The 25539-nt window shown below is 41.2% G+C and overlaps 5 protein-coding genes across 7 annotated transcripts; 2 read left to right on the top strand and 3 right to left on the bottom strand.

Annotated features, from left to right (window-relative positions):
* The first annotated feature begins 499 nt into the window (after nucleotides 1-499).
* LOC115828032 (leucine-rich repeat-containing protein 41-like) lies at nucleotides 500-4843 on the top strand. Its single transcript, XM_030791944.1, has 10 exons — nucleotides 500-667; nucleotides 756-842; nucleotides 922-992; nucleotides 1242-2094; nucleotides 2496-2729; nucleotides 3096-3245; nucleotides 3963-4061; nucleotides 4183-4311; nucleotides 4397-4469; nucleotides 4595-4843. The coding sequence occupies exons 1-10, from the start codon at nucleotides 580-582 to the stop codon at nucleotides 4812-4814; spliced, it is 2004 nt and encodes a 667-aa protein (XP_030647804.1). The 5' UTR covers nucleotides 500-579; the 3' UTR covers nucleotides 4815-4843.
* A 686-nt stretch (nucleotides 4844-5529) lies between these two features.
* rad54l (RAD54 like) lies at nucleotides 5530-12687 on the bottom strand. The gene is made up of 18 exons (XM_030791870.1): nucleotides 12664-12687; nucleotides 11396-11479; nucleotides 11174-11287; nucleotides 10476-10536; nucleotides 10077-10212; nucleotides 9841-9910; nucleotides 9360-9648; nucleotides 8643-8767; nucleotides 8401-8551; nucleotides 8162-8288; nucleotides 7982-8056; nucleotides 7652-7782; nucleotides 7408-7518; nucleotides 6969-7092; nucleotides 6797-6875; nucleotides 6525-6704; nucleotides 6009-6172; nucleotides 5530-5731 (listed from the first exon to the last, which is right to left on the bottom strand). Exons 1-18 carry the CDS (start codon nucleotides 12685-12687, stop codon nucleotides 5530-5532), a joined length of 2247 nt encoding a protein of 748 aa, XP_030647730.1.
* Nucleotides 12688-13293: 606 nt separating this feature from the next.
* LOC115827977 (DNA repair and recombination protein RAD54-like) lies at nucleotides 13294-17517 on the top strand. Its single transcript, XM_030791869.1, has 14 exons — nucleotides 13294-13348; nucleotides 13612-13747; nucleotides 13916-13985; nucleotides 14180-14468; nucleotides 15061-15185; nucleotides 15276-15426; nucleotides 15529-15655; nucleotides 15761-15835; nucleotides 16026-16156; nucleotides 16282-16392; nucleotides 16708-16831; nucleotides 16924-17002; nucleotides 17095-17274; nucleotides 17419-17517. The coding sequence occupies exons 4-14, from the start codon at nucleotides 14243-14245 to the stop codon at nucleotides 17515-17517; spliced, it is 1428 nt and encodes a 475-aa protein (XP_030647729.1). The 5' UTR covers nucleotides 13294-13348; nucleotides 13612-13747; nucleotides 13916-13985; nucleotides 14180-14242.
* A 723-nt stretch (nucleotides 17518-18240) lies between these two features.
* On the bottom strand, nucleotides 18241-22451 carry LOC115827975 (leucine-rich repeat-containing protein 41-like). Its single transcript, XM_030791867.1, has 10 exons — nucleotides 22364-22451; nucleotides 22189-22275; nucleotides 22039-22109; nucleotides 20950-21799; nucleotides 20321-20554; nucleotides 19818-19967; nucleotides 19002-19100; nucleotides 18752-18880; nucleotides 18592-18664; nucleotides 18241-18469 (listed from the first exon to the last, which is right to left on the bottom strand). Exons 1-10 carry the CDS (start codon nucleotides 22449-22451, stop codon nucleotides 18292-18294), a joined length of 1959 nt encoding a protein of 652 aa, XP_030647727.1. The 3' UTR covers nucleotides 18241-18291.
* Nucleotides 22452-23025: 574 nt separating this feature from the next.
* Nucleotides 23026-25136, bottom strand: uqcrh (ubiquinol-cytochrome c reductase hinge protein). 3 transcript variants are annotated; one of them, XM_030791568.1, is made up of 4 exons: nucleotides 25022-25136; nucleotides 24521-24556; nucleotides 24183-24344; nucleotides 23026-23242 (listed from the first exon to the last, which is right to left on the bottom strand). In XM_030791568.1, the coding sequence occupies exons 1-4, from the start codon at nucleotides 25064-25066 to the stop codon at nucleotides 23210-23212; spliced, it is 276 nt and encodes a 91-aa protein (XP_030647428.1). In that variant the 5' UTR covers nucleotides 25067-25136; the 3' UTR covers nucleotides 23026-23209. The 3 variants fall into 3 exon arrangements, with proteins under 3 accessions (XP_030647428.1, XP_030647429.1, XP_030647430.1); XM_030791569.1 differs by having other exon boundaries at nucleotides 24521-24547; XM_030791570.1 differs by lacking the exon at nucleotides 24521-24556.
* Nucleotides 25137-25539: the final 403 nt, after the last annotated feature.

Raw genomic sequence — 25539 nt, 5'->3', positions numbered from 1 at the left:
GTCATTGATGCTTTTATTGAACTGTTAACCACATGATCAGATTTGCAGACTGAGGGATACAGGAAACAGAGGGTGTATCACATTTGGTAGATGTGAAATAACAGGAAATATTTGAGGACTGTATTTTTTTTATGAGCAAATACTATTTGTACCACAAGAACAAATCTAAGGGTTCCTATTTAGCATTACTAGCTTATTTCAAAAGACGTTTTTTTTTAAATATTAGCTGACGTTGCAAATAAGACTTACATTTAAAGGCAATTAAATACTCCCACTTCATTTTTAAATGCGTATTTTTGCTGCATGACAAATTTTTCTTTTTTAACTGACTTTTACTTTGGTGCATATTTGTAAGCGGAAGTTGTTTTCTGGTAGTTCCGCTACAGGGGAAATTGAAAGTTTATGTAGTGAACACTATCACAGTAAGTGTTTAAAACATTAAACAACACGGTGACTCTTTGTAAAATTATGAAGCTTGCCCGCGCAGAATTTGGCACGCGTGTAGATATCTATGTAAACGGAAATCGGTAGTAACACTTGTATAGGCTGTCTCTCCAGTTTGTCACGGCCGAATTGGAGATGGATACGAGCCGCATTCCAACTTTGGTGCAAATGTGCATCAAATATGTTTCTGAACATATGGATGCACTTGAGAGTCAGGCCTGTGGTAAGATGTTCAATTCTTGGTCTTCGTAATTTTTTCGGGGCGGAGATATTTTCTTTGAATAACCATTTCTCTATGCTGTTTGATCTAGACTTGCCAGCTTCTCTTCTCAAAGACATTCTGCCTCTTCTGAACATTTTTTATCTGGACAGAATTGAAAGCGTCGCTCAGCATAAAGGTAAGTACCTCGCCGAATCAGTTCCTTTGTAATAAGTTGAAAAGTGAGGCTAATGCTGACAATTTAAATGCAATTTTAGGAATCTGCACTTCATCTGTTTGGGCTGCGATATTTAGAGATTTGGATCAGACTTGGCGTTGCAGATCAAAGGTATCCCATGATTGTTGATAATAATTTTGCGATCGTTGCTGTCGACTTCATTATTATTATTATTATTATTATTATTATTATTATTATTATTATTAAGTTTCATTAAGCGGGGTCGAGAAGTCGTTCTTACTTGTAAACTAACTGACGACGAGTAGCGCGTCCATATTATTCAAACTATTAGTCTGAAGTGTGGATATACAGCGCTCTTATATGTTTTGATTACTGCTCGCTATTCTCCTGTCTGTTCAGCCTGATCAGGACTGGAAGCAGAAATGCTTGGAAAGGCTCTTCCACACGGTCATGTTCACGTATGGGAGACAAGGGAAAAGCTATCTCTCAAACCTGAGCGATCGTTCTATTCTTCTCATGACTGCCAAGTATGTCCAGACATTTTCTCTCATGGGAGCGAGTAGAAATGTCTGCAGACTGGCTTCTCAGGAGATGCAGCCAGTTCTGAGCGTTTTGGAGAAAGGGGTAAAGTGTCTTAAACTGCAGGATGGCGTCCCCCTGCTTAAACAAGGCCGGACGCACATGATCTATGTCGTACATCGTCTCGTGGACCATGGCTCTGTGAGAGAGGTTGTCCTGAGGAGGTGTCCCGATCCCTTTCTGCTTACTTGGATCACTCCAAGGTGTGGAGGACCTCAGAACGCTGAGCTATCAGATCCACTGTTCCAGATGCACTCTAGTTCAGGAGAGGGTCGATGTCTTTCTTTGGCGGAATGGAGTTCCAGTGCTCAGAGTTGTCTGGCGTCTGAGTCCCACAGCTCGGAACACGGGTTCTCAGACTTCAGACTGTGTTTCATGAACGAGGAGAAGCCGTCAACTCCGTACAAACGACGACGGATAAGTCTGACCTCTATGACGGAAGGGTCAGACGCGGAAAATCCATCTTCTTCCTTCGGCACTCCAGCCTGGCAACGCAGAGGCGACAGGTGCCGGTGTAATCAGCTTGCACCGTCGTGTAGTCCTGCTTCACAATGCCCTAAGGGACAGATCCACTCTCTGGACTTTGAGGTGTCCAAATGTGAAATTCTTCACTCGGTTTCACGTTTCCTGCCTCTGTGGGTGTGCCTTCATTCCCTCAATCTGCATAGTGATTGTAAGTGCCCACTAAAAACAGTAATTAAAAATGGAACATTTCTGTTGTTGTTGTGGCCGGTGAAATGCATTTCGGACAGTTCGATTTCCCAAGAATTTAGATTAGTTTTGCTAGTATTAGAGAGAATGGTATTAAAGACTAGGAAGTAAATGACTGTTATATGTTTCAGGTTACTGGAATTAATAGCTCATTTTACTTGTTAAAAAAAAAAAAAAAAAAAACTTGAGAAAATATTGCCCCTCCCCAAACAGAGCGAATATCAAGTAACACAACTTTAACATTTCCAATCAAGTAAAATAATAGATCAAATGAATGGGAGAAGGTACATCAAGAAAGAAGACAGCACAGGGCATGTGTGAAGGTGTCTGGTATCAAATGAATCTTTGCGGATGTCTTTTCAGGGCTCATTAAAGATAACGAGATGATGGTGCTGATTGACTCTCTGAGACAACTATTTCGTAACCCCAGCTGCTCCCTCACTGATTTAAGTGTCAGCCCCATATCCGAACATCTCCCCGTTGTCCTCTTGATGAATGCCTGTCCCACATTGAGATGCCTTTCTCTGGAGATCTGCCCCCCAGTTCAGGACACTAAAATCAGATGGAAACCTGGTCCAAAGGCACCTACTGACACATGTGTGTATTGCTTTCTCTATATGTTTAGTATAATGCCTTACTTTAACCTCAAAAGCTGTACAGTTCTCCAAAATACACATTGGAATCTGTGCCATATTGTCTAAACATGGCTTTTTCATAGTGCTTTTTCATAGCGCTAATCGACCAGTAGCCGTTTTCATAGTTTTCACATGCTTTGGTCTTTGGTATCAGTATTAAAATATTTATTGATTTGAATAGATTTTACAGGTTTATTTATTCCGATCAAAAAATTAGACAATAAACATGGACTAAGAGAAATTCTCCATAAAAGGAGTCCACACAATTGAATTCAGTTCTGTTAATAAATCATTTTTAAGGAGCGCTGTTTTTCTCATTATCTTACAGTGTTTTCACTGGAGAGGTTGTCTGTAAAATCTGGCAGCGTACCACTGAATTTGGACAGCTTCCTGGCGGTGCTGAAAAGGTCTCCAAAACTCTCCTCTCTTCACTTGACGGGGATCCAGCAAGCAAGTCTGTTACTCCTCACACTGTCAGGTAACTAAGACACGACACAAGCACCGCTTGATTAGAAACCTGCTCTGCCATAAGATGTTAATGTGTGTAGTCTTTAAATGAATGGACGTCTGTCAAGCTGCGTGTGTTTAAACATCTGTTCTGATTCTGCCAGATTATTTGGGTCTGTTAAGAAAACTTGTAAAATGCTAAAAAGTTTGGGTTGGAGTCAGAGTGCAAATGTGGACTTGATTTCTAAAAGCAATGGCATGTAAGCCAAATCCTGTTTAAGACTGCAACTGTTAAAGCACGCTATTTGCAATTTGTTGTAAATGTGAGTGTAAGAGCCATTTCAGACAATAGAAATGAATTTACTATGCAGTTACCAATTTTCGTTGGATTTCAGTATTTAGGCGTACCTTTGAAAAGGAGTAATTGGAAAATTGTAAGGAAATAGTTTATGTTCATATTGTGAATTTGAACAGTTTCCTGTAATGGTTTTGTAAGAATAACATCAGTATACATGAGCAGCCATTCCTCTTGGGGGTTTTTTGTCCGTAAGAAACTGTTGGATATAGAGAGCAAATAAGTCTTTTGACCATCATGTCACATCACGTTCTGTTTTATTTTGATGTATATGATTAGTCATGAAATAAGAAAACCTAGACAAGAGAACCAGAGGGATCTTTGTGTCACGTCAGTGATGTGCATAAAACAGTTAGCGTTGCACTCACGGTGAGTTCTTTTGTTTTTTAACAGAGTCAAATCGTCTTCTGAAAGTGCTCAAGTTAGAAGACACTAACTTGGCTGACTGTCAACAAGAGATTTGTAATCTTCTTCAGCGCTCCATGCTTGAAGGTAACGGCATACGTTACATGTAATCTAAATGTATTGTGGTAACTTGTTCTCAAAGAAAGTTATCAGTGTGTATGTGACAGCAACAAAATGAGCAGATGTCTCTGCCCGTGTTTAATCACAGAGCTGTCGTTGAGAGACTGCCGGCTTCTCGACAAATGTGCTGAAAAAGAAGGTTTTCTCAAGCCGTTTGTGTCTGCACTGAAAGGGCTTCCCTTTCTACAGTCTCTGTCATTATCACAGAATAGAATAGGTAAGATTTTTATTTATAATTAAAATGTAAGTTCTGAAAATATATTCACATTGCAAAGTGTATTGATTTGCCTTCTCTATGTCAGCCAAGCATGTTATCGAGTTAGCTGAACTGTTCACCGGAAACTCCCCCAGTAACATAACAAAACTGGACCTCAGGTAATTTATAACTGTTTTGATGTACATTCTTCATGTTTCATCATTTTGACTGATTTTGTATGAAAATGATTTTGATGATGTTGGAGAGAGTAAGAACGTGACTGTTCTTGTGGTCTTCTGTACAGCTCAAACTTCATTCTCCCAGCTGATCTTCTGGAGTTTGGAAAATTGATCGAAACCTGTCGCCCGTCACGTCGGCTCAGTTTGGATCTGCGCTTAAACCCGCTCGATCGGGACCCAGAGGTCAAAGGACGAGCCCTGAGAAAGCTTCTCCCCTACTGTAATATCTTATCTGACAACTGGGACTCCAAATCCACCATGGCTGACCATGTCAGTGTCATGTGACCAGCCCTCTCACTGAAACAGGACTTACAGACATAGACTGCAGCTGCAAATGGAACATTTTCTAGAACTCATCAGTTTTTCTTACAAAGGAATTTCAAGTTGTTATACTCTTAAACAAGCTTTTGCTTGTTGAAAATAACAGAAGACTTTCTACAAAGGCTTTTTAATGAAGGCAAACGATGAAAATAAAGTGACTTATTATTATATTTACACTGTAAATAAAATGAAGACAACATAAAAGGAAAGCGTAGCATTTTAGACAGTCTGAAGCCTCATTATCTTGAAATGCTGAGAGTTAGATGTTCCTAACTCTTCACTTACTCTGATTATACTGTGCACACTTCTTTATTTTTTTTTTATCCATTCTTTTTGTTACTTTTGTTTTGCTTCAAAAAGCATAAAGGCCTTGCTTTGGCATTTTCAGTCAAAAACAAAACACCACTCTCTCACTATCCTTAATGAAGCGGTTATCCTGAGTTCCCAGTTGGTCTTCATTGGTTTCAAAGCACCTCAAATTCCTGAATTATCACAAACACAAAACGATAGTGGACCACCTCAGTCCATTGGAGCAGCGGCGTTCTGAATTTTAGAGGTTTTCAGTTAACCTTTTACAGACCACCAGTTCCTGACTCGTGAACCAGCTCAGAGCCAGTGAAAGTCTCCCAGCAGATCTCACAAACCCCTAAACTCGAGCAAATTTCTGGAGGCCCGGCTCTCAGACCACCCCTCTCTGGTCTTCATGGGAACGCTGGTGGAAGACAAATGAAACGGCAGCATCCCAGGACGACACCAGAACCGGGTCTTTCAGTCCTCTCTTATCAGAGCAGTGATGCCAGTTGGACAGGTCGCTGGTGCAGTCGGAATCTTCCGGAGGTGGACGCACCTGACGGCCGTTGACGCAACGCCGGCAACGAAACCTACGGCGTGATGGAGCAGAGGACGTTTATTATCACCGGATTCAACATCCGGAAACCAGATATACACAGTGGTTATAGAGTCCCAGTTCATTTTGTTCCAACGCTGACCTAACCTAACTTACCCCGTTTGTGAAGGATTAATCATGAGCGCTGAATCAGCGGTTTTAGGGTTTATCTTTAAACAAGAATCAACTGCTGCTCTCAAATGAGCGCCGCCAACACATTAGAAGAAAAGACAATTCAGCGACCAACAGGCCTTGTGTTCTGGTTGGCGTACCTGTCGTGTGTGTCGCTGACTGTCTCTTGGTTGAGAGAGAAGAGCTCTCGTAATTCTCCCAGGGAGAAATGTCTCTCCACATCCTGCTCCTCATCCACCACACAGCTGCTCAGGGCTTTCTTATGGGCTTGTCTCTGCAGTATCTTCTCTTCAATGGTGCCCGTCTGCAGATAACACAAAACATGACATCCAGGGCATGGTACTTCATTATATTTTACAAAACCAGACAAATTATTAAACCTCTGGACTGGCCAGATAACTCTGGTTATCACAACAGGTCTTTAATTACTCAATAGTAATACAATATATTGATACTGCTGCGTAATAATGCATTAGTGGAAGGTTGTGCTGATTTAAGACCTCCAGGTTTGTTTGCCCATATTAAATATTGATATTTCCCCCATGTTGACACAACCAAAGCTATACTCATCTAAAATTACATTTATATTATAATCTAAAATCACGACTTTTGAAGATCAGTGTCTGCGGAGCACAACAGGGGAAGGTTTTGCTCACCGAAAGCAGTCTGTAAATGTAGCAGGTTTTCTTCTGTCCATCTCTCCATACGCGAGCCATCGCCTGTTCGTCATTGGCTGGGTTCCAGTCGGGATCAAACATCACCAGACGATTTGCCCCAATGAGGTTCAGACCGCATCCCCCGGCCTTACTGCTCAGCATGAAAATAAACTCCGGATTCTGAGAAAGTGAGGGAGACCGTAACGTGAGTTTCTCAGAAGACAATCATACGACACCTCGCACGCTTGGCAGATGTTACAGAGAGCACTTACGGAGGGGCTGTTAAACCTCTCGACGATCTTGGCTCTTTTCTTGATGGACATTGTTCCGTCAAGACGAACGTAGAGATACCTATTTAAGAGCAAACAGACTGTCACAGGCAAGCAAATAAACGGAGCTCCTGAACGACATGGTTTACTTTCTACCCGAACAATATCGTCTTACCGCCGAGCTCGACATAATTTCTCAAAGAGATCCAGTGTCTGTGTGTAGTTAGAGACCAGCACAACTTTGTCGCTAGTTGTACTTCGGGTCATGGCCAGAATGTAGTCCAGAACCAGCATTTTGCCTAAAAGCACAATTCTATGTCACCATCAATGTTTTTAAAATATTGAAAAATATAGAAAAGTAGAATATTGCTGGAGATGTGCTAATAATAAACTCCTTAAAATAATATAAACTCAGGGCTAGTAATAAGCTCCATGATACATTCCATACAAAATGCTTCCCTTTAAGATGTCAGGCAGTTTATAGTTTCATAACCATTTGTTATTTCAGAATAAGTCTTAGTTACAAAGTTCATGAAACGCCAATTTTGGACGGCGAGGGAGCCAAGTGAAAATTTGGGAGTGCGGCGCATTGTAAAATGCGAGGCCAGTCTGACCTGAGAGCTGAGGCTCCACTGCTTTAGAGGAGTAGCCTGGAGGGAACAGGTCCAAAGCCCCCTCAAAGCCCTCCTCTCCCGCCACACACTTGTCATAGATGAGAGATGGATCTGTCGGAAATGAAAAATACCAATCATAGTCATTCCCGAAAGCATGTGTGTCGTGGTGTGTGAGTGTGTGTCGTGGTGTGTGTGTGTGTGTCGTGGTGTGTGTGTGTGTGTGCGTGTGAAGCTGCAGACTCACGGTTGCAGAGCTTTTTAAGGGAGGTGATGGATGAGAGAGAAGACACGCTGATTTTGCCCTGTTGGAGACTCTCCACTGGCTTCGCCTGCTTCAGGAACAGTTTATACAACTCTTCCTGGAGAGGAGTCAGTCTGCAGGAGGCACATGGGTACATTTCAACAACAACAACAGCTTTAGTCAGGAGACACAGACATATCTCTGCTTGTTAAAGAGGTCTTCAGTCTAAACCCATATGGTTTCAAAACTAAATCTCACACATTTCTGAAAGGTAGAGGGGAAGTGGCGTGAGAACAGATAGCACAAGTTGTTAATAACCAGGGAGTAACCGACCTGCAACACACCACCTGCTCGATCTTCACAGGCAGGTACTTAGAGAGAATGTCTGAGGTCCTTCTGATTAAGCACCTGGGAAAAGTCAATGAAAGTATATTATATGAGGGGATTTGAAAGCTGTGGTAATTAGTTAGTTAGCTGACTGACGGGAAGGAGGACATGGTATGTGAAAAGCACCTGTTGACAATGCTGATGAGCTCTTTGAGTTTCTCCTCTCCTGCGAGCCTGTCTTTGTCGCTGGCGTCAGCATCACGGCCCTTTAGAATGGGAACCTCAAACTTCCTCTTGAACTCCTGTGCTGTACCTGAGAAAGAGAGAGAGAGAGAGAGAGAGAGAGAATTATAGGGACTGAGAGAGAACACAACCATACTATCATAAGGGACAGGTTTAAGCACAGCTAAATGGCAAATGCTTACCGAGGATCCCAGAGTTTACAAAGTGAACCAGGCTGAAATATTCTAGTAAGTCATTCTGAATGGGTGTGCCTGATATGAGCACTCTTCTCTGGGCATTCATGGTGTTCAGTGCCTGATAAGTCTGGTTATCAGAGTTTTTCAACCTGTGACCCTAAATAAAGCACACAGAAAAACACAGGCTTGTAATCTAAAATTTACGTTCAGTAGTATTTGTAGGCGTACTGGTAAGATGACTGTCGTACCTCATCACAGATGACTAGTCCGACTTTTCCCCTGTGCAGAACCTGAGCGTGGAGCCGGAATGTTTCATATGATATGATCAAGATCGGTGTGGGCACCCTCAAACCATTCTGGGAAATGAAGTTCACTAGAGGAGCAGAAATAATCCATTTCAAACTAATATCCTTAAATTCAGACACTGCCAACATAGCTCGACCATGTACCCATAACTTCCCCCTCGTTTAAGACAGTACAGTTCTCAGATTAGGGAGGTCCTTAGACCCTCTAGGAGATGGACAGAAAATGTAATGCATGTAATACAATAACAGTACTCTACCACGGAAATATTTCACAAATCAAGAGGCTCAGTTAAATCAACTATTCAGAGGCCCATCTGAATTGGGCGCCCAGGTCCAGTCCTGGAGAGCTGAAGTTCTGTTGTTTTTGTTCTTGCCTCATTATTAGAGTTTGTTTTTTTTTTCCTGCCAAACATATGTGTACCTTCCCAAGCCAATCAGAGACCAGCAGGACTGGAACATTCTACCTATTGTATAATGTACCCCTAATCACTCCCCTACCAGACAATCCTGATTTCACATCACTTTCTATAATGGAATTAGACTGAGAAGTCTTACTTAATCAGTAACCTTAAAATCTGAACAAAACAAAAGCATGACTTTCATATCCACAGGTATCTATTAGAGTAAAAAAAAGAAACCAGACCTTCAGAAAAACATTACCTAGTTTTCGATCAATCTCTTCCTTTGAGCCTCCATCGATCGCGACAGGTAAAACGCGTCCCCCAAGCCATTTGCCGACCTCATTGTACCAGTTGCGCACCAGGCTGGACGGCGAGACCACTATAACCTTGTCGATCTCTGGCTTAGCGTCAGGGCTCTGACGCAGAAGTGTCCACATAAGTGTGATGCACTGTAAGGTCTTTCCCAAACCCATCTCGTCTGCCATGATGCAGCCGTATGACCCAGGGATTCGTCTCCCCGTCACGCAGTCCCACAGGAACTTCACCCCCTGTGACACACGGAGACATCAAACATAAACCATCCAACTCACCACAATGAAAGGCAAGAGCTGATCAAACCAAAAAAAACCCCACATTCAGAAGCAGAGGTGAGAATGGATAGAATAATACCCCAAACCCATTCAACATCCACATTCAGTAGGGTGGATGAACAGAAGTATCTCCATTTCAGGAGAACTTGCCTCTCTTTGATGAGGTCGCAGGACTTTACTGAGCACCGGGTCCACAACTACATGCACTGGCTGTTTATCCCTGTGGAAAAGATGTGCATTTGTAAAGGAATTCACCTCAGAACTACACTGTGTACACAGCTGCAAATGTATAAACACAGCTTTGATCTGAACGGTGTTAAGAAATACACTGTAAATGATTTATTGTATATTACTGTTTTTTTTTTTAATGACTTATTTTAGCTTACTTATCTATTTTGAGGCTGTCGTGGGCACTGAGGACAGGCGGTTCATAAAGCACCAGAGCTCCCTCCTCAAACGGGTCGTGCAGAGCTCTCCTTACCCCAGCTCGCTTCAGCCCCAGCGCCCGGATACCCAGAGAGCCTGCAGAGAGAAAACACACCACTCAGTGTATTCCTCAGTCATAGAAAACCACACTGTCTGACAGTTCTTGTTTGAAATGCAGACATCTAGACTTAAATCTGACGACTGAAGACCCATGCTTTGAAAATCATGATGGGAAACACACAGAGGAAACACACAGTCAGAGGAAACGTAACCTCCACTCAGTGCTCTACTCTTAAGGTGATCAATACTGAGGTGCCAAATGGGCACAGAATGTAATACATCTCTAAAAATGTAATTACCTGTGTAGTTAGGAATGGGAACTTTGAATGGCCTGGAGAGAATGCTGCGTATAAAGGCTTCCTGTGTGGAAAAAATTGACACATGGATCAAGCAAAAAAAAAAAACCCCACAAAAAAACCCAGTATATATATATATATATATATATACATATATATAAAATATTACACTACACACACACACACATATATATGTATTAAAAAACAACAACAACAACAATAACAAAACACGCTACCATACATGCATTGCTTCATAGATGTGTTTTTTTCTGACCTTGTCTACAGTAATTTGCTTTTCACTCAACTTCCCCAAATACCTACAAATAGTCTATAACTTGAAAACATGCTACTGGAAGGGTATTGACACAAAGACAGAGCACATTAAAGCTGTCTGAGTTTCACTGTACTGGCCACTGACTGAGACAGATTCTAAATCTCTCTCTCAATTTCCCCGACTGCCTCGTTTTATATATTCCTAATTTTCCGAATGTTCTCAAGTACTTTTATTCACTGTTCTATGTTGAACTACCTTTTAGCTGCATTTCATGCGTGAAAAATGTAAGTTCAAGTTTATTCTTTCAAAAAAAAAAGAAAAAATTGAAAATTAAAATATCAAATGCAAAATTCTTAAAGACAAAAGGTGATGAGCATTTCTTTAAAAGCATTTTGACCACAGATGCCTGTGTACCTGAGCAACTTACGTGTTCACTGCTGTCAACACACACAGGTCGGTTGCTTAGCTGCGTCAGGGGTTTCCTGTAGGGAGAGATGTAGTTTTCTCGACACTGTTTCTCCCCCTTTCTCCGCTTTTTCGTCTGTAATACCAAGTAAAATGAAATTCATACACACTTCTAAATAAGCAACTTTTTTTTTTGGCAGGCTGAATATGTTTCAATCTTTCAGCAAACGTCAATAACACTTACAGTTTCCGGATCCCAGTCTTCATCCTCAGATGAGTCAATCCCTTGTTTTCTCTTAGCAACTTGGCTTGGAGCTAAACTTCTTCTCTGTGAGAATTAAATTAATTCACAGTACACCATTTTTAAGAAGTGCAGCACCACTGTTTAATATCAAACTTAAACTATAACTCTAAAACGAAGAAGGTTTACAGTTTCCCGCTGTCACTGTATCGCAAGTAACTATCAAGAAAAGCAGAATTCTCACCATTTCCGACAGATGTGTAGGACGCAGTCAGACGTGATTTAAAACAAAAAGAAAACGGGTGTCGCTGAGTGGATCTGGTGAAATCGTTTAGTGGTCGGCTGAATCGTTTTGCTACTATTAACGTTGTGAACTAATGTTAGCAAACGGATCTTATGGTAAATATTGGCTTGCCAACCATCATAGTTATTCTCACAGCGAAGCCAATACAATCGTAACCCAAGTGCCCAAAGAAAACGATGACGTGCAATGCAGCAACCGTGGAGGAAATCAAAATATTCGTATAATGCGACGCGATAAGGTGCCAAAATAGTGTATTTATGTTTGTTAAATAACCCGCGCGCAGAATACGCAAATGAACGGTAGCCGTTGAGGTTCAATAGTCCAAACGCGTTTCAAAATATTCTGTTCGGTTTTTCACCAGTTAGAAAAGAGCAAAGGATGTGGATTCTCCATAATTGAATTTGTCCAGTTGTAAAATAATCTAAAATTGAATTCATGCCGAGGCTATTACCTAACTTTATTTCTCCTCAAATTGCATTAGGTCGAACAACTTATTATTGAATGTTCTTTCTTTGAGCAACAGAGGGCGTCCAACGATAAAGGGTGTAACGTTGTGTTGTACCCTGTAGGTCAAGCTCAGTGTCAGCTTGAAACTGAGTATGATTAGATAACCCTCTTAGCTATGTTTCCTACAATTCCTCCATGTTAAAGTTTTGGTTTAATTTTATTATTATTATTATAATTATTATTATTATATTTATTATTATTATTGCTGTTGTTGTTGTTGCTGTTGTTGCTGGTATTGCTGTTCTTCTTTTTTGTCTTCTTCTTCCTCCTCTACTCACACATCACAAAAATGATTAAAAAAAAGGTGCCCTTGGTCTAAACATAATAGTAATTACGGGTAGATTGCCGTCTCACAGACATGTCATTCATCAGCCATAGCCACATACTTTTGAATAAAGGAATCAAAACTCTAATAGCGCCCTGAATGGTACATTCAGACATTAGATAAGGATACACTTACAGGTGTTCGTGGGCTTAACGCCATCGCAAGACAGAATGGGCCTGTGATACACCTAGATTTATTTAACGTCTCTTTAAGGGATGGTATGCGGATGGTTATGTGCGCTTACCATCAGTAGTATGTCATGGCAATTTGATTATGTGCTTCTTAATGCCGATGTCATTTTGTTTACTTAGGAAGAAGAGGAGGAGGAGGAAGAGGAAGACATGGTGGTACGTTAACATCATTCATTTTCATCTTTTTACGTGTGGCAGAGATGCAAGGTTGTAGCATTAAAATTTAGTGTGTGCAAAACAGAAAATAAGTGTTTTAAGTAACATGTATTACACGTTGCAACACCCAGTTATGTGAATGACTGTAATGTGTTGATTTGTAGGTATTTGGGGAAGTTGAGTGAAAAGCAAATTACTGTAGACAAGGTCAGAAAAAAACACATCTATGAAGCAATGCATGTATGGTAGCGTGTTTTGTTATTGTTGTTGTTGTTGTTGTTTTTTAATATATATATATATGTATGTGTGTGTGGTGTAATATTTTATATATATGCATATATATATATACTGGGTTTTTTTGTGTTTTTTTTTTTTTTTTTGCTTGATCCATGTGTCAATTTTTTCCACACAGGAAGCCTTTATACGCAGCATTCTCTCCAGGCCATTCAAAGTTCCCATTCCTAACTACACAGGTAATTACATTTTTAGAGATGTATTACATTCTGTGCCCATTTGGCACCTCAGTATTGATCACCTTAAGAGTAGAGCACTGAGTGGAGGTTACGTTTCCTCTGACTGTGTGTTTCCTCTGTGTGTTTCCCATCATGATTTTCAAAGCATGGGTCTTCAGTCGTCAGGTTTAAGTCTAGATGTCTGCATTTCAAACAAGAACTGTCAGACAGTGTGGTTTTCTATGACTGAGGAATACACTGAGTGGCGTGTTTTCTCTCTGCAGGCTCTCTGGGTATCCGGGCGCTGGGGCTGAAGCGAGCTGGGGTAAGGAGAGCTCTGCACGACCCGTTTGAGGAGGGAGCTCTGGTGCTTTATGAACCGCCTGCCCTCAGTGCCCACGACAGCCTCAAAATAGATAAGTAAGCTAAAATAAGTCATTAAAAAAAAAAAAACAGTAATATACAATAAATCATTTACAGTGTATTTCTTAACACCGTTCAGATCAAAGCTGTGTTTGTACATTTGCAGCTGTGTACACAGTGTAGTTCTGAGGTGAATTCCTTTACAGATGCACATCTTTTCCACAGGGATAAACAGCCAGTGCATGTAGTTGTGGACCCGGTGCTCAGTAAAGTCCTGCGACCTCATCAAAGAGAGGCAAGTTCTCCTGAAATGGAGATACTTCTGTTCATCCACCCTACTGAATGTGGATGTTGAATGGGTTTGGGGTATTATTTATATCCATTCTCACCTCTGCTTCTGAATGTGGGGAGTTTTTTTGGTTTGATCAGCTCTTGCCTTTCATTGTGGTGAGTTGGATGGTTTATGTTTGATGTCTCCGTGTGTCACAGGGGGTGAAGTTCCTGTGGGACTGCGTGACGGGGAGACGAATCCCTGGGTCATACGGCTGCATCATGGCAGATGAGATGGGTCTGGGAAAGACCTTACAGTGCATCACACTTATGTGGACACTTCTGCGTCAGAGCCCTGACGCTAAGCCAGAGATTGACAAGGTTATAGTGGTCTCTCCGTCCAGCCTGGTGCGCAACTGGTACAATGAGGTCGGCAAATGGCTCGAGGAACGCGTTTTACCTGTCGCGATCGATGGAGGCTCAAAGGAAGAGATTGATCGAAAACTAGGTAATGTTTTTCTGAAGGTCTGGTTTCTTTTTTTTACTCTAATAGATACCTGTGGATATGAAAGTCATGCTTTTGTTTTGTTCAGATTTTAAGGTTACTGATTAAGTAAGACTTCTCAGTCTAATTCCATTATAGAAAGTGATGTGAAATCAGGATTGTCTGGTAGGGGAGTGATTAGGGGTACATTATACAATAGGTAGAATGTTCCAGTCCTGCTGGTCTCTGATTGGCTTGGGAAGGTACACATATGTTTGGCAGGTAAAAAAAAACAAACTCTAATAATGAGGCAAGAACAAAAACAACAGAACTTCAGCTCTCCAGGACTGGACCTGGGCACCCAATTCAGATGGGCCTCTGAATAGTTGATTTAACTGAGCCTCTTGATTTGTGAAATTTTTCCGTGGTAGAGTACTGTTATTGTATTACATGCATTACATTTTCTGTCCATCTCCTAGAGGGTCTAAGGACCTCCCTAATCTGAGAACTGTACTGTCTTAAACGAGGGAGAAGTTATGGGTACATGGTCGAGCTATGTTGGCAGTGTCTGAATTTAAGGATATTAGTTTGAAATGGATTATTTCTGCTCCTCTAGTGAACTTCATTTCCCAGAATGGTTTGAGGGTGCCCACACCGATCTTGATCATATCATATGAAACATTCCGGCTGCACGCTCAGGTTCTGCACAGGGGAAAAGTCGGACTAGTCATCTGTGATGAGGTACGACAGTCGTCTTACCAGTACGCCTACAAATACTACTGAACGTAAATTTTAAATTACAAGCCTGTGTTTTCTATGTGCATTATTTAGGGTCACAGGTTGAAAAACTCTGATAACCAGACTTATCAGGCACTGAACACCATGAATGCCCAGAGAAGAGTGCTCATATCAGGCACACCCATTCAGAATGACTTACTAGAATATTTCAGCCTGGTTCACTTTGTAAACTCTGGGATCCTCGGTAAGCATTTGCCATTTAGCTGTGCTTAAACCTGTCCCTTATGATAGTATGGTTGTGTTCTCTCTCAGTCCCTATAATTCTCTCTCTCTCTCTCTTTCTCAGGTACAGCACAGGAGTTCAAGAGGAAGTTTGAGGTTCCCATTCTAAAGGGCCGTGATGCTGACGCCAGCGACAAAGACAGGCTCGCAGGAGAGGAGAAACTCAAAGAGCTCATCAGCATTGTCAACAGGTGCTTTTCACATACCATGTCCTCCTTCCCGTCAGTCAGCTAACTAACTAATTACCACATCTTTCAAATCCCCTCATATAATATACTTTCATTGACTTTTCCCAGATGTTTAATCAGAAGGACCTCAGACATTCTCTCTAAGTACCTGCCTGTGAAGATCGAGCAGGTGGTGTGTTGCAGGTCGGTTACTCCCTGGTTATTAACAACTTGTGCTATCTGTTCTCACGCCACTTCCCCTCTACCTTTCAGAAATTTAGTTTTGAAACCATATGGGTTTAGACTGAAGACCTCTTTAACAAGCAGAGATATGTCTGTGTCTCCTGACTAAAGCTGTTGTTGTTGTTGAAATGTACCCATGTGCCTCCTGCAGACTGACTCCTCTCCAGGAAGAGTTGTATAAACTGTTCCTGAAGCAGGCGAAGCCAGTGGAGAGTCTCCAACAGGGCAAAATCAGCGTGTCTTCTCTCTCATCCATCACCTCCCTTAAAAAGCTCTGCAACCGTGAGTCTGCAGCTTCACACACACACACACACACACACACACACACACACCACGACATACACTCACACACCATGACACACATGCTTTCAGGAATGACTATGATTGGTATTTTTCATTTCCGACAGATCCGTCTCTCATCTATGACAAGTGTGTGGCGGGAGAGGAGGGCTTTGAGGGGGCTTTGGACCTGTTCCCTCCAGGCTACTCCTCTAAAGCAGTGGAGCCTCAGCTCTCAGGTCAGACTGGCCTCGCATTTTACAATGCGCCGCACTCCCAAATTTTCACTTGGCTCCCTCGCCGTCCAAAATTGGCGTTTCATGAACTTTGTAACTAAGAGTTATTCTGAAATAACAAATGGTTATGAAACTATAAACTGCCTGACATCTTAAAGGGAAGCATTTTGTATGGAATGTATCATGGAGCTTATTACTAGCCCTGAGTTTATATTATTTTAAGGAGTTTATTATTAGCACATCTCCAGCAATATTCTACTTTTCTATATTTTTCAATATTTTGAAAACATTGATAGTGACATAGAATTGTGCTTTTAGGCAAAATGCTGGTTCTGGACTACATTCTGGCCATGACCCGAAGTACAACTAGCGACAAAGTTGTGCTGGTCTCTAACTACACACAGATACTGGATCTCTTTGAGAAATTATGTCGAGCTCGGCGGTAAGACGATATTGTTCAGTAGAAAGTAAACCATGTCGTTCAGGAGCTCCGTTTATTTGCTTGCCTGTGACAGTCTGTTTGCTCTTAAATAGGTATCTCTACGTTCGTCTTGACGGAACAATGTCCATCAAGAAAAGAGCCAAGATCGTCGAGAGGTTTAACAGCCCCTCCGTAAGTGCTCTCTGTAACATCTGCCAAGCGTGCGAGGTGTCGTATGATTGTCTTCTGAGAAACTCACGTTACGGTCTCCCTCACTTTCTCAGAATCCTGAGTTTATTTTCATGCTGAGCAGTAAGGCCGGGGGATGCGGTCTGAACCTCATTGGGGCAAATCGTCTGGTGATGTTTGATCCCGACTGGAACCCAGCCAATGATGAACAGGCGATGGCTCGCGTATGGAGAGACGGACAGAAGAAAACCTGCTACATTTACAGACTGCTTTCGGTGAGGAAAACCTTCCCCTGTTGTACTCCGCAGACACTGATCTTCAAAAGTCGTGATTTTAGATTATAATATAAATGTAATTTTAGATGAGTATAGCTTTGGTTGTGTCAACATGGGGGAAATATCAATATTTAATTTGATAAGAGAGGACTGAAAGACCCGGTTCTGGTGTCGTCCTGGGATGCTGCCGTTTCATTTGTCTTCCACCAGCGTTCCCATGAAGACCAGAGAGGGGTGGTCTGAGAAGCCAGGCCTCCAGAAATTTGCTCGAGTTTAGGGGTTTGTGAGATCTGCTGGGAGACTTTCACTGGCTCTGAGCTGGTTCACGAGTCAGGAACTGGTGGTCTGTAAAAGGTTAACTGAAAACCTCTAAAATTCAGAACGCCGCTGCTCCAATGGACTGAGGTGGTCCACTATCGTTTTGTGTTTGTGATAATTCAGGAATTTGAGGTGCTTTGAAACCAATGAAGACCAACTGGGAACTCAGAATAACCGCTTCATTAAGGATGGTGAGAGAGTGGTGTTTTGTTTTTGACTGAAAATGCCAAAGCAAGGCCTTTATGCTTTTTGAAGCAAAACAAAAGTAACAAAAAGAATGGATAAAAAAAAAAATAAAGAAGTGTGCACAGTATAATCAGAGTAAGTGAAGAGTTAGGAACATCTTACTCTCAGCATTTCAAGATAATGATGCTTCAGACTGTCTAAAATGCTACGCTTTCCTTTTATGTTATCTTCATTTTATTTACAGTGTAAATATAATAATAAGTCACTTTATTTTCATCGTTTGCCTTCATTAAAAAGCCTTTGTAGAAAGTCTTCTGTTATTTTCAACAAGCAAAAGCGTTTTTTTTTTTTTTTTTTAAGAGTATAACAAAACTTGAAATTCCTTTGTAAGAAAAACTGATGAGTTCTAGAAAATGTTCCATTTGCAGCTGCAGTCTATGTCTGTAAGTCCTGTTTCAGTGAGAGGGCTGGTCACATGACACTGACATGGTCAGCCATGGTGGATTTGGAGTCTCAGTTGTCAGATATGATATTACAGTAGGGGAGAAGCTTTCTCAGGGCTTGTCCTTTGACCCCTGGGTCCCGATCGAGCGGGTTTAAGCGCAGATCCAAACTGAGCCGACGTGACGGGCGACAGGTTTCGATCAGTTTTCCAAACTCCAGAAGATCAGCTGGGAGAATGAAGTTTGAGCTGTACAGAAGACCACAAGAACAGACTAATGTATCACATGCTCTTTCTCTCGCTCCAAAAAAATCATTTTCATACAAAATCAATCGAAATGAAGAATGTACATCAAAACAGTTATAAATTACCTGAGGTCCAGTTTTGTTATGTTACTGGGGGAGTTTCCGGTGAACAGTTCAGCTAACTCGATAACATGCTTGGCTGACAGATGGAGAAGGCAAATCAATACACTTTGCAATGTGAATATATTTTCAGAACTGACATTTCAATTATAAATAAAAATCTTACCTATTCTATTCTGTGATAATGACAGAGACCGTAGAAAGGGAAGCCCTTTCAGTGCAGACACAAACGGCTTGAGAAAACCTTCTTTTTCAGCACATTTGTCGAGAAGCCGGCAGTCTCTCAACGACAGCTCTGTGATTAAACACGGGCAGAGACATCTGCTCATTTTGTTGCTGTCACATACACACTGATAACTTTCTTTGAGAACAAGTTACCACAATACATTTAGATTACATGTAACGTATGCCGTTACCTTCAAGCATGGAGCGCTGAAGAAGATTACAAATCTCTTGTTGACAGTCAGCCAAGTTAGTGTCTTCTAACTTGAGCACTTTCAGAAGACGATTTGACTCTGTTAAAACACAAAAGAACTCACCGTGAGTGCAACGCTAACTGTTTTACGCACATCACTGATGCGACACAAAGATCCCTCTGGTTCTCTTGTCTGAGTTTTCTTATTTCATGACTAATCATATACATCAAAATAAAACACAACGTGATGTGACATGATGGTCAAAAGACTTATTTGCTCTCTATATCCAACAGTTTCTTACGGACAAAAAAACCCCAAGAGGAATGGCTGCTCATGTATACTGATGTTATTCTTACAAAACCATTACAGGAAACTGTTAAAATTCACAATATGAACATAAACTATTTCCTTACAATTTTCCAGTTACTCCTTTTCAAAGGTACGCCTAAATACTGAATTACAACGAAAATTAGTAACTGCATAGTAAATTCATTTCTATTGTCTGAAATGGCTCTTACACTCACATTTACAACAAATTGCAAATAGCGTGCTTTAACAGTTGCAGTCTTAAACAGGATTTGGCTTACATGCCATTGCTTTTAGAAATCAAGTCCACATTTGCACTCCGACTCCAACCCAAACTTTTTAGCATTTTACTAGTTTTCTTAACAGACCCAAATAATCTGCCAGAATCAAAACAGATGTTTAAACACACGCAGCTTGACAGACGTCCATTCATTTAAAGACTACACACATTAACATCTTATGGCAGAGCAGGTTTCTAATCAAGCGGTGCGTATGTCGTGTCTTAGTTACCTGACAGTGTGAGGAGTAACAGACTTGCTTGGTGGATCCCTGTCAAGTGAAGAGAGGAGAGTTTTGGAGACCTTTTCAGCACCGCCAGGAAGCTGTGCAAATCCAGTGGAAAACTGCCAGATTTTACAGACAACCTCTCCAGTGAAAACACTGTAAGATAATGAGAAAAACAGCGCTCCTTAAAAATGATTTATTAATAGAACTGAATTCAATTGTGTGGACTCCTTTTATGGAGAATTTCTCTTAGTTCATGTTTATTGTCTAATTTTTTGATCGGAATAAATAAACCTGTACAATCTATTCAAATCAATAAATATTTTAATACTGATACCAAAGACCAAAGCATGTGAAAACTATGAAAACGGCTACTGGTCGATTAGTGCTATGAAAGAGACATGTTTAGACAATATGGCACAGATTCCAATGTGTATTTTGGAGAACTGTACAGCTTTTGAGGTTAAAGTAAGGCATTATACTAAACATGTAGAGAAAGCAATACACACATGTGTCAGTAGGTGCCTTTGGACCAGGTTTCCATCTGATTTTAGTGTCCTGAACTGGGAGGCAGATCTTCAGAGAAAGGCATCTCAGTGTGGGACAGGCATTCATCAAGAGGACAACGGGGGAATGTTCGGATATGGGGCTGACACTTAAATCAGTGAGGGAGCAGCTGGGGTTACGAAATAGTTGTCTCAGAGAGTCAATCAGCACCATCATCTCGTTATCTTTAATGAGCCCTGAAAAGACATCCGCAAAGATTCATTTGATACCAGACACCTTCACACATGCCCTGTGCTGTCTTCTTTCTTGATGTACCTTCTCCCATTCATTTGATCTATTATTTTACTTGACTGGAAATGTTAAAGTTGTGTTACCTGATATTTGCTCTGTTTGGGGAGGGGCAATATTTTCTCATGTTTTGCTTTTTTTTAACAAGGAAAATGAGCTATTAATTCCAGTAACCTGAAACATATAACAGTCATTTACTTCCTAGTCTTTAATACCATTCTCTCTAATACTAGCAAAACTAATCTAAATTCTTGGAAAATCGAACTGTCCAAAATGCATTTCACTGGTCACAACAACAACAGAAATGTTCCATTTTTAATTACTGTTTTTAGTGGGCACTTACAATCAATATGCAGATTGAGGGAACGAAGGCACACCCACAGAGGCAGGAAACGTGAAACCGAGTGAAGAATTTCACATTTGGACACCTCAAAGTCCAGAGAGTGGATCTGTCCCTTAGGGCATTGTGAAGCAGGACTACACCACGGCGCAAGCTGATTACACCGGCACCTGTCGCCTCTGCGTTGCCAGGCTGGAGTGCCGAAGGAAGAAGATGGATTTTCCGCGTCTGACCCTTCCGTCATAGAGGTCAGACTTATCCATCGTTGTTTGTACGTTGACGGCTTCTCCTCGTTCATGAAACACAGTCTGAAGTCTGAGAACCCGTGTTCCGAGCTGTGGGACTCAGACGCCAGACAACTCTGAGCACTGGAACTCCATTCCGCCAAAGAAAGACATCGACCCTCTCCTGAACTAGAGTGCATCTGGAACAGTGGATCTGATAGCTCAGCGTTCTGAGGTCCTCCACACCTTGGAGTGATCCAAGTAAGCAGAAAGGGATCGGGACAACTCCTCAGGACAACTTCTCTCACAGAGCCATGGTCCAGGAGACGATGGACGACATAGATCATGTGCGTCCGGCCTTGTTTAAGCAGGGGGACGGCATCCTGCAGTTGAAGACACTTTACCCCTTTCTCCAAAACGCTCAGAACTGGCTGCATCTCCTGAGAAGCCAGTCTGCAGACATTTCTACTCGCTCCCATGAGAGAAAGTGTCTGGACATACTTGACAGTCATGAGAAGAATAGAATGTTCGCTCAGGTTTGAGAGATAGCTTTTCCCGTGTCTCCAATACGTGAACATGACCGTGTGGAAGAGCCTTTCCAAGCATTTCTGCTTCCAGTCCTGATCAGGCTGAACAGACAGGAGAATAGCGAGCAGTAAACAAAACATATAAGAGCGCTGTATATCCACACTTCAAACTAATAGTTTGAATGATATGGACGCACTACTCGTCGTCAATTAGTTTACAAGTAAGAACGACTTCTCGACCCCGCTTAATGAAACTTAATAATAATAATAATAATAATAATAACAATAATAATGAAGTCGACAGCAAGGATCGAAAATTATTATCAACAATCATGGAATACCTTTGATCTGCAATGCCAAATGGGATCCAAATCTCTAAATATCGCAGCCCAAACAGATGAAGTGCAGATTCCTAAAATTGCATTTAAATCGTCAGCATTAGCCTCACTTTTCAACTTATTACAAAGGAACTGATTCGGCGAGGTACTTACCTTTATGCTGAGCGACGCTTTCAATTCTGTCCAGATAAAAAATGTTCAGAAAAGGGAGAATGTCTTTGAGAAGAGAAGCCGGCAAGTCTAGATCAAACAGCGTAGAGAAATGGTTATTTAAAGAAAATATCTCCGCCCCGAAAAAATTACGAAGACCAAGAATTGAACATCTTACCACAGGCCTGACTCTCAAGTGCATCCATATGTTCAGAAACATATTTGATGCACATTTGCACCAAAGTTGGAATGCGGCTCATATCCATCTCCAATTCGGCCGTGACAAACTGGAGAGACAGCCTATACAAGTGTTACTACCGATTTCCGTTTACATAGATATCTACACGCGTGCCAAATTCTGCTTCATAATTTTACAAAGAGTCACCGTGTTGTTTAATGTTTTAAACACTTACTGTGATAGTGTTCACTACATAAACTTTCAATTTCCCCTGTAGCGGAACTACCAGAAAACAACTTCCGCTTATAAATATGCACCAAAGTAAAAGTCAGTTAAAAAAGAAAAATTTGTCATGCAGCAAAAATACGCATTTAAAAATGAAGTGGGAGTATTTAATTGCCTTTAAATGTAAGTCTTATTTGCAACGTCAGCTAATATTTAAAAAAATCGTCTTTTGAAATAAGCTAGTAATGCTAAATAGGAACCCTTAGATTTGTTCTTGTGGTACAAATAGTATTTGCTCATAAAAAAAATACAGTCCTCAAATATTTCCTGTTATTTCACATCTAACAAATGTGATACACCCTCTGTTTCCTGTATTCCTAAGTCTGCAAATCTGATCATGTAGTTAACAGTTCAATAAAAGCATCAATGACGAGAGAACAGTTTGGACATCATTCAAAATGTCACTTTATTCACAATTTACATGAACGATCCACAACAGTTACAGAAGACACAATTCAGTCAACGAACAACATTTTGCAGAACAACAGTTGTCTTTGAACTTGTTTTTATGTTGTATTATCACAAGGATATCTGGTAGAGGTGTAGAGAATTGGATGGACTTCATTTGACTGAATGAAACACTTTGTGGGCCACCTGTTAAAAAAAAAACAACAACAACAACAAAAAAACATAAGACTGTGATGAAAATGACAATGACACAGTGTCACTAAAATCCTCCTTAAACCAGAGCCTCAAGATCACAGACATTCAAAACATTTTATAGACTAGATACTTGCTGTGCAGGCCATAGACTGTGTTCCCTTTAACAATGTTGCATATCTCTCAGATCCAGCACTTAATAATCAACAACAACATAACAGGGTACAGGTCTCTGAATACAGAGGAAAAATACATCTTCATAGATTAGATTTTGCTTCATTTTTGTACTGACAGTTAGTCTTAGTACATCATCTGTGGTTTAATGTTGTGGTCCATGAGTGTTCCACACACTCTTAGTAACACGGTCTCATTTTAGAATTCCAACAGAAAGAGCTAAGGCAAAAGTCCTTTTGCCTCTAGGATTGCAATCACTGCTGTATTACAAGATGATGACATCTGTAGAAGTACTTTAGACCCATAACTGATGGCCAGGAAGAGGAAAAGAGCCCTCCAGCTGCCTTTTTTAGTTCAGTGCCAACCCCAGTGCCAGGACTTGAATGACCCATTCCAACATTCCCACGTCTTCACTGCCTTGCCAAGGTGACAGTGCCCCCTCTCTCCCTCCAATATACACACACACACACACACACACACAAGACAAAGTCCAAACCAAGATCACGCTCCTTTTCCTTAATATATGGAATCTACCACTTTTATACTTATTTCATTCTGACCATTACCATCATTAAAGCACACTGGAAAACAATACACACACTGGCAATAATGACAGACTTGGTAGGGAGCCTATCTATGGGGAGAACCTGGAAACTAGCACACTTCCCTGGTATTCTACACTTGGCTTAAGGCAAAGAGTTTAAGATTAGGGTCTGAGCTGGACCTAGTCCAGCCACACCCCCTGGTCCAGTTGACTTACACAGTGGTCTCGAGCATGCAGAAAGTCAAAGAGCTCTTCAGTACAGTCCTCAGTGGATTCTGAGCGTGAGCCCACCCTTGTCTCACACGCTTCCAAGCGTTCACGCGTGTGGACGCAGTGCTCTGTCTCCTCACATTTCTGCCTGATAGTCTCTAAGGGATCCTACATGGCAAAAACACACAGAACACATTACAGTCATTCACATAACTGGGTGTTGCAACGTGTAATACATGTTACTTAAAACACTTATTTTCTGTTTTGCACATACTGAATTTTAATATTACAACCTTGCATCTCTGCCACACGTGAAAAGATGAAAATGAATGATGTTAACGTACCACCATGTCTTCCTCTTCCTCCTCCTCCTCTTCTTCCTAAGTAAACAAAATGACATCGGCATTAAGAAGCACATAATCAAATTGCCATGACACACTACTGATGGTAAGCGCACATAACCGTCCGCATACCATCCCTTAAAGAGACGTTAAATAAATCTAGGTGTATCACAGGCCCATTCTGTCTTGCGATGGCGTTAAGCCCGCGAACACCTGTAAATGTATCCTCATCTAATGTATGAATGTACCATTCAGGGCGCTATTAGAGTTTTGATTCCTTTATTCAAAAGTACGTGGCTATGGCCGATGTTCAATTTACATGAACGACGTGTCTGTGAGACGGCAATCTACCCGTAATAACAGAAACTGTCAGTCAGATAACCGGAGTACGTGACTCCTCATGACGAGCAAATCATTGAATCTAAACCAAAACGCCTCCCTCTTGAAGATAAAACTCTTATTTGTCGTCTTATATGCTTCCGAATGTTTAGAATGTTACTGTACCTCTTCTGGGTCGCCGTTCAAAATCATTTTCTCCTCAAAAACCATGTTTTCGGCTGAAATGTCCTGATCTGACCCTTCGTGAAGCTTCGTCTGCGGTGCCCGAGGACGCCGTGACACTTACCGGAAACCTAAAAACTTCACGTGAAGTAAAGACAATCGAGTTGAGAGATGTGGCTCAATAGCAACTTCCTTGTTGCCGCTAGGGTTTATGTATTCCTTGATTTTTTGAGTGGGTAATTGAACGTCTCGTGTCACACATATGATAATTGATGCTATTTTGATATTTTTGTATCACTGGTAGAGGGTGGTTGTGGTGTTATGGTATGGAAATAACAAAGACTAAACTGCTTCTGCTTCTCCATCTGACCATCTTGCTGGCATTAAGAGCTTTGGCAATACTTCACAATTTATTATACGTGTCTGCTCCCTGCTGTCCTGGAGTATTAACTGCACGTATCATGCACCCACGCACACTGCGTTAGAAAACGTCACAACGCTTCAACTTCCTCTCTCTGTGT

The sequence above is a fragment of the Chanos chanos genome, chromosome 14 (assembly GCF_902362185.1).
Source record: "Chanos chanos chromosome 14, fChaCha1.1, whole genome shotgun sequence".
In the NCBI taxonomy this organism is placed as follows: Eukaryota; Metazoa; Chordata; class Actinopteri; order Gonorynchiformes; family Chanidae; genus Chanos; species Chanos chanos.
The sequence above is the reverse complement of the archived record's forward strand: the minus strand, read 5'-3'. Positions and strand labels throughout refer to the sequence as shown.

Bases quoted from the DNA above. Each gene is read 5' to 3' on its own strand.
- rad54l (XM_030791870.1), bottom strand. From the start codon at position 12,687: ATGGCGTTAAGCCCACGAACACCT. The intron at 11,288-11,395 runs GTAAGTGTTATT...TTGGTATTACAG, and splicing joins AAGACTGGGATCCGGAAACT to ACGAAAAAGCGGAGAAAGGG. The intron at 8,768-9,359 runs GTAATGTTTTTC...CTGCTCCTCTAG, and splicing joins AGAGATTGATCGAAAACTAG to TGAACTTCATTTCCCAGAAT.
- LOC115828032 (XM_030791944.1), top strand. From the start codon at position 580: ATGGATACGAGCCGCATTCCAACTTTGGTGCAAATGTGCATCAAATAT. The intron at 668-755 runs GTAAGATGTTCA...TGTTTGATCTAG, and splicing joins ACTTGAGAGTCAGGCCTGTG to ACTTGCCAGCTTCTCTTCTC. The intron at 4,312-4,396 runs GTAAGATTTTTA...TCTCTATGTCAG, and splicing joins ATTATCACAGAATAGAATAG to CCAAGCATGTTATCGAGTTA.
- uqcrh (XM_030791568.1), bottom strand. From the start codon at position 25,066: ATGGTTTTTGAGGAGAAAATGATTTTGAACGGCGACCCAGAAGAG. The intron at 24,557-25,021 runs GTACAGTAACAT...TTGTTTACTTAG, and splicing joins TGAACGGCGACCCAGAAGAG to GAAGAAGAGGAGGAGGAGGA. The intron at 24,345-24,520 runs GTACGTTAACAT...TTTGCCATGTAG, and splicing joins AGGAAGAGGAAGACATGGTG to GATCCCTTAGAGACTATCAG.
- LOC115827975 (XM_030791867.1), bottom strand. From the start codon at position 22,451: ATGGATATGAGCCGCATTCCAACTTTGGTGCAAATGTGCATCAAATAT. The intron at 22,276-22,363 runs GTAAGATGTTCA...TGTTTGATCTAG, and splicing joins ACTTGAGAGTCAGGCCTGTG to ACTTGCCGGCTTCTCTTCTC. The intron at 18,470-18,591 runs GTAATTTATAAC...TCTTCTGTACAG, and splicing joins ATAACAAAACTGGACCTCAG to CTCAAACTTCATTCTCCCAG.
- LOC115827977 (XM_030791869.1), top strand. From the start codon at position 14,243: ATGGCAGATGAGATGGGTCTGGGAAAGACCTTACAGTGCATCACACTT. The intron at 14,469-15,060 runs GTAATGTTTTTC...CTGCTCCTCTAG, and splicing joins AGAGATTGATCGAAAACTAG to TGAACTTCATTTCCCAGAAT. The intron at 15,427-15,528 runs GTAAGCATTTGC...TCTCTTTCTCAG, and splicing joins TGTAAACTCTGGGATCCTCG to GTACAGCACAGGAGTTCAAG.